The 13,206-nt window shown below is 46.4% G+C and overlaps 1 protein-coding gene across 6 annotated transcripts in view; it reads left to right on the top strand.

Moving 5' to 3' along the window:
• Positions 1 to 13,206, top strand: part of EXTL3 (exostosin like glycosyltransferase 3) — a 220,813-nt gene that overhangs the window by 167,213 nt on the left and 40,394 nt on the right. For all 6 annotated transcript variants that reach the window (XM_075923258.1, XM_075923261.1, XM_075923259.1 and 3 more), the window contains one exon: positions 5,137 to 7,726. In XM_075923258.1, the coding sequence (XP_075779373.1) occupies positions 5,579 to 7,726 (2,148 nt within the window). In that variant the 5' untranslated portion in view covers positions 5,137 to 5,578. The remainder of the gene's footprint in view (positions 1 to 5,136; positions 7,727 to 13,206) is intronic.

The raw sequence follows: 13,206 nt of genomic DNA, 5'->3' as shown, positions 1-13,206 counted from the left end.
CCTTTTCCTGACTTTTTAGCCCTTTTATCCTCCCAGCTTTCTGAGATTTCTGCTCTTGCTTTTTGCTGGGCGGCATTATGGACGTGTGATGTCCCTTGATTTTTCACTGTCCTTGCGGCTCGTTCAGCTCTAATTGTCGCCGGTTGGGCGTGGGGAGGATTCCCATTTAATCATTGTCACAACAGGTGCCCTTGTAACGAAAATAGGTTAGGGAATTGTGGCTGCATTATCAGGATGGCTTATTTCCCTCCCCCGTCCCCTTTAATTAAGATCTCAATCACTCCTGAGTTCTCTCCTCCCTACCGACCTACACCCTGCCGCAATGAAATCTCTTCACCAGGGTTCCCGCTAAGATTTTCCAGCCAGGAACGGGGTGAGTTTGGTCTTGTGCGCCAACAGTGAGGTCACGGGTTCAAGTTCGGATGGGTGTCACCAGTGGTGCTGCTCCCCAAGAGACTCTCCCAGGTAGCACCCCCCACCTCATGGGGAGAAGGTGAGATGTACCCCCCCACCCCGCCGAGTGCTACTCCCAGGGCAGCCTGCGTGCAGGGCAGGGACTACCCCAGGGTGCTCCTCATGGGTCTGGCTGTGAGTCCCTGCCTGGGCCAGAGGGAAGCTGCTGCCAGTGCCCAGGATTTGTAGGGAGTGAGGTGCTGGGGGTGGGGCACTGACATAGGGGGAGGGGGACAGAGCGTTGGGGGAGGCAGGGGACTCTGAGGGGCAAAAAGAGAGCTATGGGGGGAGGGAAGAGAGATTCAGGGAGACCCAGGAGCAGCCGCACCACAGCCTGGCTCCAGCTTTGGGCAGCCACCATGCAGCCCACTCAGGGAGCAGTTGGGAAGCTACTATGCGGCCCTAGCTGATAGTGGCCCCCCAGCATGTGGCCCCAGCTGTCGGAGCGGCCCTGGTCCCCCAGCATGTGGCCCCAGCTGTCGGAGCGGCCCTGGTCCCCCAGCATGTGGCCCCAGCTGTCGGAGCGGCCCTGGTCCCCCAGCATGTGGCCCCAGCTGTCAGAGCGGCCCTGGTCCCCCAGCATGTGGCCCCAGCTGTCGGAGCGGCCCTGGTCCCCCAGCATGTGGCCTCAGCTGTCGGAGCGGCCCTGGTCCCCCAGCATGTGGCCCCAGCTGTCGGAGCGGCCCTGGTCCCCCAGCATGTGGCCCCAGCTGTCGGAGCGGCCCTGGTCCCCCAGCTGTCGGAGCGGCCCTGGTCCGCCAGCTGTCGGAGCGGCCTTGGCTCTAGCCCCAGCTGGGGCCGCAAGAGCAGCCACCGGCTGCCCAACACGCAGCTCCGGCCGCTAGGGAAGGGCTGAAGCTAAGGCCAGAGCCACATGGTGCTCTGCCGCTCCTGGGGCGGGGCAACCACCTGCCACGTGGCCCCGCCTCAGAGCAGCTGAGCAACCACTGCACGGCTCTGCGGAGGAGGCGGACGGGCCTGTGCAGGAAACACTGCTCATCACCTCGGTCGGTTTTCACATATCAGTTTTGGGGCAAGCTCTCCTTGTGCCTTTATTTCTTTGTTACATACCCACAAAGGTGCTGGCGTTTTAAAGGGTCCCAGAGAGAGATTAGTTAAGAACATAAGAATGGCCACACTGGGTCAGAGCCAAGGTCCATCCAGCCCAGTATCCTGTCTGCCGACAGTGGCCAGCACCAGGTGCCTCAGAGGGAGTGAATTGAACAGGCAATGGTCAAGCGATCTCTCTCCTGCCATCCGTCTCCACCCTCTGACAAACAGAGGCTAGGGACACCGTTCCTTACCCACCCTGGCTAATAGCCATTAATGGACTTAACCTCCATGCATTTATATAGTTCTCTTTTAAACCTGTTATAGTCCTAGTCTTCACAACCTCCTCAGGCAAGGAGTACCACAGGTTGACTATGCGCTGTGTGAAGAAGAACTTTCTTTTATTAGTTTTAAACCTGCTACCCATTAATTTCATTTGGTGTCCTCTAGTTCTTCTATTTAGGGAACTAATAAATAACTTTTCTTTATCAGCCCTCTCCACACCACTCATGATTTTATAGACCTCTATCATAGCCCCCATTAATCTCTTCTTTTCCAAGCTGAAAAGTCCCAGTCTCTTTAATCTCTCTTCATATGGGACCTGTTCCAAACCCCTCATCATTTTAGTAGCTCTTCTCTGAACCTTTTCTAATGCCAGTATATCTTTTTTGAGATGAGGAGACCTCATTGGTGCGCAGTATTCAAGCTGTGGGCGTACCATGGATTTATATAGTTGCTCATCTTCAGCACAGGCACGTAGAGTATTGTAACATTTTGTCTGTTGTCGCAGCAACTTCTATAGTGACTGTACTTAGTAGCAAAGACTGTAAGATTCTAATTCACACTATGCGGGTTGGTGTGCAACTCCCTAAACTTGGCTCAGTCGCATTTTTATAACGGCCATCACATGCCTGTGAGAAAGCAGTTTGTGAAAGTGATGTCGTATTCTTTATTTATTTGCATTGTGGTTTTACCTCAGAGACCTTGTCACAGACCCAAACCTGATTGTGCTAGGCACTGTACAAACACAGAACAAAAAGGTGGCACGTCTTTTGTGTGTCTACTTATTGGTATCTGCTTTCTCTACTTGGTGCCAGCTATGGTTTCTATTTGGCTTGCTCCTACTTTTATTTTGGGAATTCCAAGAGGAACATATCAAATGTTCCCCTTATTTAGGTAATTGTGTAAGATTTGTTTTCACTGGTTTCTAAACTGTGTATCTTGGGACCAATTCATATTAGTGGAAATTAGCATTTCATCAAGGGTGTGTGTGCTGTCCCTTTGATTAACTGAGTTTGGTAAGATCTATATAATAAGATACCACAGGCAGAAAATGTGCCCTTTTTACACGAAAGGTGACTAGCAAATCAATTATTCAATATAGATGTCTTTCTGATCCTCATACTCATGATCATGTCTTTTTGTGGTATATTTGCTACTTATGACAAATAACACTCTTCATGCAGAGCATCATCATGTTCATCCTCTATAGAAAATACAACTCGATTATTTAATTTCCCACCTCTGTGGCTTGTTTTATAAGGCCAAATAAATTCAGAGAAAAGGTAGATAAAGGAGGAGATTGCCAGTGCAGCAAATTGGAGGTATATAGTCATGCTTAGATTTGTTATAAGTAAAATTAGACTGGCCACATAAAGCTAGTCCCCTCATGTGTGGCTTGTCCAAATTGCAAATCCTTCTTGCAAATGTAGATGATCAGTTCTTAATTCAGAATGGGGCCCAAGACTCGAATGAGATGTTTTAACTCAAATATTTTGTAGTAGTAATACTTTGTAATTCTATAGTACCATTTATCTAAGGGTCACAACATGCCATAAAAAGATGGGGAGTTATGAATATCTCCATTTTACAGGTGGAAAACTGAGGCACGCAAAGTTTAAGTGACTTGTCCAGTGTATCTCAGCGAGTCAGTGGCAGAGGAAAGAGTAGAAAATCAGATTTATTGACTGCTAGTCTCTGTTCTGATTGCTGGACCACACGGGTTTTTAAGATGTCTTTAGATACAACTGTCCCCTGTGTCTAATTAATCGTGTTAGTTCCTCGGGTTTGTAAGTACTGCACTACAACCGGGCCTTCGTGGGTCACAACTGAGAATACCAATTCAAGTCACACTGCTGAGAATACACTAAAATATACCCCAAAAGACTGGTGGCTATTCCCCCGTTAGATATACCAAACCAGCCACGGAAGTAACTTTTGTCTCGCCACCCTGGCAGACAAGAAGTCATAAAAGCAGTTTCCTGAGGCAGTCCAGTCTTTATATCCCCTCCAAAAACTCTGGCTTCAGATCTGAGTGGTTCTTTACAACCAGCTGCATCATGTAACAGGTTCTTCTGATCCCAAAGTACCTGCTACACACCCCCTGTCAAAATATAACTCAGATCCTACTAAAAAATTGTGCTGTTTCCAAGCCTTTAGTAGCTAAAATTTAAAGGTTTATGTATAAGGGAAACAAAAGGAACAACTATGTAGCACTTTAAAGACTAGCAAGATGGTTTATTAGGTGATGAGCTTTCGTGGGCCAGACCCACTTCCTCATATCATATTCTGGAAGAGAATTGGCATGACCATATATACCAAAGGAATACAATGAATAAGTGAACATTATTAAACTGACAAATCAGATTTAGTACAGAAGGTGGGGTCACGTTGTTAGTCTTTAAAGTGCTACATAGTTTTTCCTTTTGTTTTAGCAAGATTAGACTAACACAGCTACCTCTGTGTTACTATTCAATGTATAAGGGAAAGAAAGAGAGAGAGAGAGAGAGAGAAAAGTGAGAGTTAAGACTGCTTTAAGGAATCAAATACATGCAATAATTGTAAAATGTTTGATTTGGGCAGGTAGCAGTGATGATTTGAACTGCTGGCATAAGTCGAGTAGTTGGTTGCTTCCGATTTAATTGGAAGGGCTTCTTTGTTAGAATGCTCCCATTAGTATAAATCCATAGCCCAGAGGCTTGAACAGGGAAGAGCCCAGAGCAGAAAAGAGGCAAAATGCTGGTGTTCCCAGGGCCTTTTATAGTTTCCCATGTAGGGGGAATCCCATTGTTCATTCTGTGGAAAATTACAGGTGAAGGTGGATTATGGAATCACATGGGCAAGTCACCTGTCCATTTCCTGTAGTTCAGATGGAGCATCCACAGGGAAAGTCCATTCAGTGTTAGATTGGCATCTCCCATGGACCACTGTCAGTGAAGTACTTCTTGATGAGCCACTTACTTTGAACAGTCCCTCCGAGACATGCTGGCTAAATACATTGTGGGTGTTACTCCAGGAGCAAACATTTTCAGTGTAGGTACATCACTAGTATTTATATCTTCAGATACAATAAGGACAGGTGCATACAAATCACATAATTAGAACCAGAAATGATAACCTTTTTGTAGACCTCTTACGTGCCATGTTTTGTTTGTGGCAAATATAGAACAGTGGTTGCAACAGTGATCTGTATGGTCATACTTCAATCAGATAACATCACGTAGAGTAATAAAGTAAAAGTGAATCAGAATGCTTATGTTTTTGACTCTATAGATGCTTCTAGTAAATGTTTCTTTGTTTTATAGCTTACTAAGATGTCATTTTGCCTTGTCTGACTCTATTATTCTTTTGTAGGCATGGCTGAATATCGACCGCACAGAGGTGATGAGAGAGACTGACACTTATCCAAGTCTCTTCCAGCTCGCTTTTCAACTGTGGCCGTTGATTCTGCGTATTTATTGGATGGCAATGCAGGATGTCAAGAGCAGTGATAAGAGGTCGACTGGATCCCATTGTGCTTTTGTTGCCATGGCAACACCACCACACTGTTAGCAACAGCTAGCTAACCGGAGATCAAGGGGGGGTTGTTCGATGTTTGATTCTAATTGGATCAAAAGTTGCATTTGCACCAAAAAGGCAGAAGGCAGCCATCCTCGCGGCAAGAAGATGAAATTTCCATTCTATTGGCTCCTTATAAAGCAGGCACAATAACATTTTCTTTTAGAGACTTGTTTAGAGCACTGTTTTGGTGATGGCTACTGATCCAACGTGATTGGGCGCGCACCGACTCTGACTCATGACTGGGTATACCATGTTGCGGAATGGGGGAGTGGGGAATGGCGGCCAACCCTGGGTGTTGCGATGGTCCAGTCGAATCCGGCTCACCTGGCTTAGCTTTACCCTGTTCATCATCCTTGTCTTCTTCCCCCTCATCGCCCACTACTACTTAACCACCATTGATGACGCGGATGATGCCGGCAAACGCATCTTCGGCCCCCGCACGGGAAACGAGCTGTGTGAGGTGAAGCATGTCCAGGACCTGTGCCGCATCCGGGAGTCGGTAAGTGAGGAGCTGCTCCAGCTGGAGGCCAAGCGGCAGGAGCTCAACAGCGAGATCGCCAAGTTGAACCTGAAGATCGAAGCCTGCAAGAAGAGCATAGAGAATGCCAAGCAAGATCTCCTGCAGCTGAAGAACGTCATCAGCCAGACTGAGCATTCCTACAAAGAACTGATGGCTCAGAACCAGCCAAAACTCTCCTTGCCAATCCGGCTGCTGCCAGACAAAGACGAAGCTAACTTGCCTTTGCCAAAATCCAACCGGAACTGCCGACTTCACAACTGCTTTGACTACTCACGCTGCCCACTGACATCTGGCTTCCCCGTGTATGTCTACAACAGCGATCAGTACCCTTTTGGTAGCTCCTTAGACCCGTTAATTAAGCAAGCCTTTGAGGCAACCGTCAGAACTAATGTGTACGTTACTGAAAATGCAAACATTGCTTGTGTGTATGTAATTCTAGTGGGGGAAATGCAAGAGCCCATAATGCCAAAAGCTACTGAGCTACAGCAACAGTTGCACTCTTTGCCATATTGGAGGACGGATGGACACAACCATCTCATCATTAACTTATCGAGGAAATCGGAAACTCAAAACTTCATCTACAACATCAGCACCGGGCGTGCCATGATTGCCCAGTCCACGTTTTATGACCTACAGTATCGGCCAGGGTTTGATATTGTGGTATCGCCTCTAGTCCACGCGATGTCTGAACCCAACTTCCTAGAGATCCCACCCCAGGTGCCAGTTAAGCGAAAGTACCTATTCAGTTTCCAGGGAGAGAAAATAGAGTCTCTTCGCTCCAGCTTGCAAGAGGTTCGTTCGTTTGAAGAGGAAATTGAAGGCAATGCCCCAGCTGACTATGATGACAGGATCATTACCACCCTGAAAGCTGTCCAAGACAGTAAGTTGGACTTTGTCTTGGTGGAATTCACTTGTAAGAACCAGCCGAAGGCGAGTCTGCCCACTGAGTGGGCTCTTTGTGGAGAAAGGGATGACCGATTAGAGCTACTGAAGCTATCTACGTTTGCACTGATAATCACACCGGGGGACACCCATCTATTGATCTCTGCTGGGTGTGCCATGAGACTCTTCGAGGCTCTGGAAGTTGGAGCCATTCCAGTGATTCTTGGAGAGCAAGTTCAGCTGCCCTATCATGAGGTGATCCGGTGGAATGAGGCAGCCTTAATCATACCAAAGCCACGTATCACAGAAGTGCACTTTCTTCTGAGAAGCATTTCTGACAACGATCTCCTTGCCATGAGGAGGCAGGGGCGCTTCTTGTGGGAGACTTACTTCTCCACCTCGGACAATGTGTTCAGCACAGTCTTAGCGATCATAAGGACTCGAATTCAAATCCCGGCTGCTCCTATTCGAGAAGAAACTGCAGTGGAGATTCCCCACCGCTCTGGCAAAGCTGCCGGTACTGACCCCAACATGGCCGACAATGGTGACTTAGACTTGGGGCCGGTGGAGACGGAGCCACCCTATGCCTCTCCCAAATACCTTCGCAATTTTACTCTCACCGCAATGGATATTTACAGGAATTGGAACTCCGCCCCGGGACCTTTCCACCTCTTTCCCCACACACCTTTTGATCCCGTTTTACCTTCCGAAGCCAAGTTTCTTGGGTCCGGGACTGGATTTCGGCCAATTGGAGGAGGTGCAGGTGGTTCTGGGAAAGAGTTCCAAGCTGCCTTGGGTGGCAATGTCCCAAGGGAGCAGTTCACAGTAGTCATGTTAACCTATGAGCGAGAGGAAGTCTTAATGAACTCCCTAGAGAGACTCAATGGGCTCCCTTACTTAAATAAAGTTGTAGTAGTGTGGAACTCCCCCAAGCTTCCGTCTGAAGACCTCTTGTGGCCAGACATCGGGGTCCCAATCATGGTAAGAAATACTCCCATGCTCCATTGGGTTTGACATTTTTACAGTGGGCTATAACTTCTTTTAAAAAGTGTCAGTTCTGTTACTTTGGTGTCTGCCTAATCCTCCAATGCTGTGGAAAAGTTTGTTATAATGTGCGCTCCAAACTGCAGTCAGCAAGAAATTTTTCAAGAATAGGAGGGTCTGAAGTTAGGTTCCCGAATACGTGACCTGCTTTCCAAAGGGGGGATCATGTAGTGGCTACCACTGAAGTAAATGAATGATGCTGAGTATTTGGCACTTTTTTGAGGGGGAGAGGGAATTGCATATGGTTAGGGCTGATTCCCCACTCTGGCACGATGAATGCAGAAGTGGGGGCCCGCAAAAGTACCCCAAAACCTTATCTTTCCAGGCTTTGGTATAAAACTTCCCCCCCAAAATCCTAAAAACCTAGATTTTGGCAATAAAAATCTGCTGCCACCACCCAAGTAACGGTAAGAAAACCGGGGAAGAGATCACTTGGGAAATCACAGTCCTAAAGTAAAACCAGGACACACAGATTCACCAATACCAGGTAAATAAAAAAGAAAGAACTTTTATTATCACCACAATACTCCTGTTACAAGCATAACGACTAGATGGAAAAGTCACCAATTAATATACTCATGGGGGACTCCCATGGGCCAAAAACTTAGTTACAAAGGAGAACAAAACCCATTTTTAAATGCACAGACATCAGATTCCCATTCCCAAACCATAAAACAATAAAACCCAACGGATTTATCTAAACTTTACCCTACTTACAGATAGTGAAGAGGGACATGTTTTCTTGGAGAGGAACATGTTGTCTGTCCCCCTCAGCATCTGGAGAGTCAACTGCCCAGGGACAAAGGAGGGAAAAACCCAAAAATTCCTTTGTCCCAGTTTGAACTTCCTACCTACGTTTCTACTGGCTGACTCTACCTGGCTAGGTACAGTTAACCCTTTAGTCCCCAGGCTGCTGGCCATCCCTCATGGTCATGACACATATACAGGAACTTAAATATAAACTTAGGAGTCTGAAGTTAAACTTCTGTTTTTAAAGCTCTTTGCTTGTTCATCACTGCTGCTGTTTGAATCCAGTCATGCTTAGAGGACAAATACAAGGATAACGCTGTACAGATTGGGATTAAGATGGCACTGAAGTGCAAAACTGGATGGGCTTTTTGTGCCAGGGCAGTTTTGAATGTAATAGCCCGTTAGAGCAAAGGGAGCAGTATGCTGCATGCAAAAAGATTCATTGATTTAATATTGATTTGAATATTTCATTTGATTATTATAATGAATGAAATCCTTCTGCATAATTTTAGAAATCCTTATGGCTCAGAGACAATAAGGAGAGAAAATTACTCTGATAATTGCAAAATAAGCTTTCACATTACTCCTCTCAGGTGCTTGAATTTTGGGATATGCTGACAGCATTTCTGCTTTTAAAAGTGTTAACCCTTTCATAGCTGGACAGGGGTCATTTTTCTCTTTTGGTTTGCTAATGAGTGTCGTTTGTGAAAGAAAACCTGTTTTTCTGTGGATCAACCTCTTTTCTGTATTCCAGCCATTTTTTCTCTCCTGGCAAATATTATTTTATTTATCATTGTCATGCGAGAGGTCTGCTTGCAGTTTGCACATCATGTACTGTGTACAGATGTGGTCTCCTCATCTCAAAAAAGTTATACTGGCATTAGGAAAGGTTCAGAGAAGGACAACTAAAATGATGAGGGGTTTGGAATGGGTCCCATATGAGGAGAGATTAAAGAGACTGGGACTTTTCAGCTTGGAAAAGAAGAGACTAATGGGGGCTATGATAGAGGTTTATAAAATCATGAGTGGTGTGGAGAAAGTGAATAAGGAAAAGTTATTTACTTGTTCCCATAATATAAGAACTAGGGGCCACCAAATGAAACTAATGGGCAGCAGGTTTAAAACAAATAAAAGGAAGTTCTTCTTCACACAGCGCATAGTGAATCTGTGGAACTCCTTGCCTGAGGAGGTTGTTTAGGCTCGGACTAGAACAGGGTTTAAAAGAGAACTAGATAAATTCATGGAGGTTAAGTCCATAAATGGCTATTAGCCAGGATGGGTAAGGAATGGTGTCCCCAGCCTCTGTTTGCCAGAGGGTGGAGACGGATGGCAGGAGAGAGATCGCTTGATCATTGCCTGTTCGATTCACTCCCTCTGGGACACCTGGCATTGGCCATTGTCAGCAGACAGGGTACCGGGCTGGGTGGACTTTTGGACTGACCCAGTATGGCTGGTCGTATGGTCTCATGTTCATTAGAGGGCAGGGATCTTGGTGTGACAGATGGACTCTCTAAGGCTGTGGTGTTCAACCAGGTCTGAAGCAGTATAGTAGCTACTGCTATAGCGAACTAGCCACATTCAACCGGCCAAATAGCCACATGTGCCTAGTGGCTAGCGTGTTGGACACTATGGCTCTAAGGGGTAAGAGCTTCATAAGTTCATAAATCCTTTGAACATGTGCCTTATATACTTAAGGGCCTAAGGTAGGGGTGGGCAAATACCGGCCTGCAGGCCAAACCTAGTCTGCCAGCTTGCCATAGACCGTTTGCATGAACTCTGCTGACATTCAGTAGCAGTTTAATGTGCTTTGATGTAGCCATTTCTGAGAGGACTAGATCAGACCCCATTGACAAACTGTGAGGGGGCATCAGCAGGGTTCACGTGGCCAGTCAGTTCATGGCAGGCTAATGTGGGGTAGATTCGCACTCCAGCTTGCCACACATCAGTTGTCCATGTGCACCAGTCTTAAGTCTCATTGCAAGTCAGCAGGACTCCTAATAGCGTGTGAACTTCCGTACATGTGTAAGGCCAGGCTACACTAAAAAGTTAAGTGAATCCAGCAATGTTGCTCAGGGTGTGAAAACCCTCTGGTGTAGATGCGCTAGGTCAATGGGGAAGTCTTCCCTCATCCTAGCTACCACCTCTCAGAGAGGTGGGCTAACTACAGCGACAGAACCCCTCTGCTTGCAATGGGAAGTGCCTGCAGTGAAGTGGAAGAGCGGTGCAGCTGCAGTGCTGACCTGGTGCTGCTGTAGCAGTTTCAAGCCTGATCTACACTACTGCAGGCCATCGACCTAAGTTGCGAAACAAGTCGGCATACTTATATCTACTTGCCATGGTGTCTTCACTGTACGGGTCAATGGCAGGTGCTTTCCCATCGACTCTGCTTATATTTCTTGTTCTGACAGAGTACCAGAGTTGATACGAGAGTACTCGGCAATTGATTTATCATGTCTGTACTAGACTCAATCAATCAACAACCCCCCCCGAACAATCACTTCCCATTGCTCTGACATGTAGTGTAGATGTGCCCTAAATGTAAACATAGCTTCAGTTTTTGTAGAAGGATGGCCATAAATTAGAAAAATATTTTTGAACTGCTTATGAATGACTTCATATTTAACTCCACTTGGGAGTCTGTCATAGTTATTAGCTTTATAACATCTCCTTTTTCTTCTATGGGGCTAATGAAATAAAAGCATAAACCAAGCCATCTAGCTGGAACCGAATCGCAGAAGTTAAAGGTGGTGGAGGAGGAGAGAACCTATCAAGCTGTGCAGTTCATCCCTTTACGAGGGAAGAATATCTGTGATGGGGGCATATTGGCTTCTCAGAGTAGGAAGCTGCATAACATTTCATAGAACCATAGAGCTGGAAGAGACCTCAGAAGGCCATCAAGTCCAGCCCCCTGGTCTGTTGAGGATACATCTATTACTCTGGTCTATTGAGGATATATCCCAGTAAATTAAAGAATTGGTCTTAATTTAAATTACAGGTGGAAAGCTGTGTGTGTGTTAAGATTTCGTGCTTCCAAAGCAAGCAATAACTAGCACTGTGTGACTGCTAGGAACAGAGCAGTAATGCAGCTGTGCCAAAGAGATCACTGACCAAAGCAGCTTCCACCAGAAGGCTATTGAAGTCAAGTGAATGAGCATGTAATGAGACGGAATGCAGCTTGCATCGTTATAGCCTGGGCCAAGGTGAAAGTAAGTGCAGGGCACTGGCGAGAGAGTGGCAGGGTGGGACTGTGGATGTTGCTGGCCACTGTACACAGGTGGGCCCGACCCAACAGTTCCCCCAGGCTCCAGCTCCAAAGCTCGGTCAAAGCAGTCCCCACTGAGCTTGCCAGCCCAGTGCTCTGGTGGCTGGTAGCACAGTCCCCGCTGCCCCAGCCAGCTCCACGCTCCCCCTGCCTTGATTCCTGCACCTCCAACATCCCCCGCTCAGACTCCTGGAACCCCCACCCCCAACATACACACACATACCCCAACCTCCTGCCCTGAGCCCCCCACACTCCATCACTTAAATATCACAAGCCCCCCCACCCCTCATCCTCTGTCCTCTGCCCAGGGTGGGGGGGTGTAATATGACAGTGCCTGTAAAAAAGTTAAGTTACTTTCTCTCTGATCCTGGACTGGACGTCCTTAAACTGTAGCCATTGATAACCTTGAACTACAAGCCAATGGGTCAAGACATATTACAGGAGGAAGGAAAGCCTCCCGAAACCTGTGCGGGCAGTGCAGATATGTAGCAACATTTGTGACAGTACAACATGGAAGTGGTTGGTTGGTAGATCCTTCCTTCCCAAATGATTCCCAACTCTCACCAGTGGTGCTGCTAGAGCAGAAGAAAATAATTTATGGTGAATAATTAGCTGTGATACTTTCTGCTTGCAGAATGCCTAATTTCCTTGAATTACTCTGTCATTGTTTTTCCCTGTATGGTTCAATCACAGACAGTTCATTGAGTATCTGTTGTTTGGTATTTGAGCTATGCTGGTTAATTGCGGCTGGTCTCAAATTTTGTTTCCCAGTGGAGTGTCATTTACAATCAGAGCAAGGCTTGAAGAAAGCACCAGGGCTTTAAATCTTTCACAGAGAAGGAACGAATAGGCAAAGTTAGGAAACACATTCGACTTTTAAACTTCTTCCTTTCTTTTTGGGTCATATATTCCATGCCTGAAGCAACATTCCTAGAAAAGTGAGGCTACTGTGAGATCTATGGGCTGTATGCAGAGCTGAAATTATATTTTTACTTAGTCTCATTCATACAGAGGGGTGACTGTCCCAAATGAGACCACTCATGCAAGAATATGATCAGATCGCCATGTAACTTAAGTGTCTGATGGGGGCTTCTGGCAGATAGGTTCCTCTCTCATGTCAAAATGGCCCATGTAAAAATACCATGTAAGCATCCTCACTCTAAAAATGCTTCCTGCAAGCATGTGTGTGTGTAGCACTGTGAATTAGCAGACTGTTCATAGAGAGTGAACTTGAAGGGGTGTGAATTTGCCAGTGCAAATACATTTCAAAATGTAAGCCTATTCAGACATTTTTCTGCAGTGTTTTCCCAGCTCTGGACCTCATGCTGCCTTTAGCACAGGAGTTGGGTTATCCAGCAAGTTTGGCTGGTTCATTTGGCCAACGCGTAGTGTGCAAGAGGGATTC

The sequence above is a fragment of the Pelodiscus sinensis genome, chromosome 3 (assembly GCF_049634645.1).
Source record: "Pelodiscus sinensis isolate JC-2024 chromosome 3, ASM4963464v1, whole genome shotgun sequence".
In the NCBI taxonomy this organism is placed as follows: domain Eukaryota; kingdom Metazoa; phylum Chordata; order Testudines; family Trionychidae; genus Pelodiscus; species Pelodiscus sinensis.
Note: the sequence above shows the minus strand (reverse complement) of the source record. Positions and strands in the feature narration are given on the sequence as shown.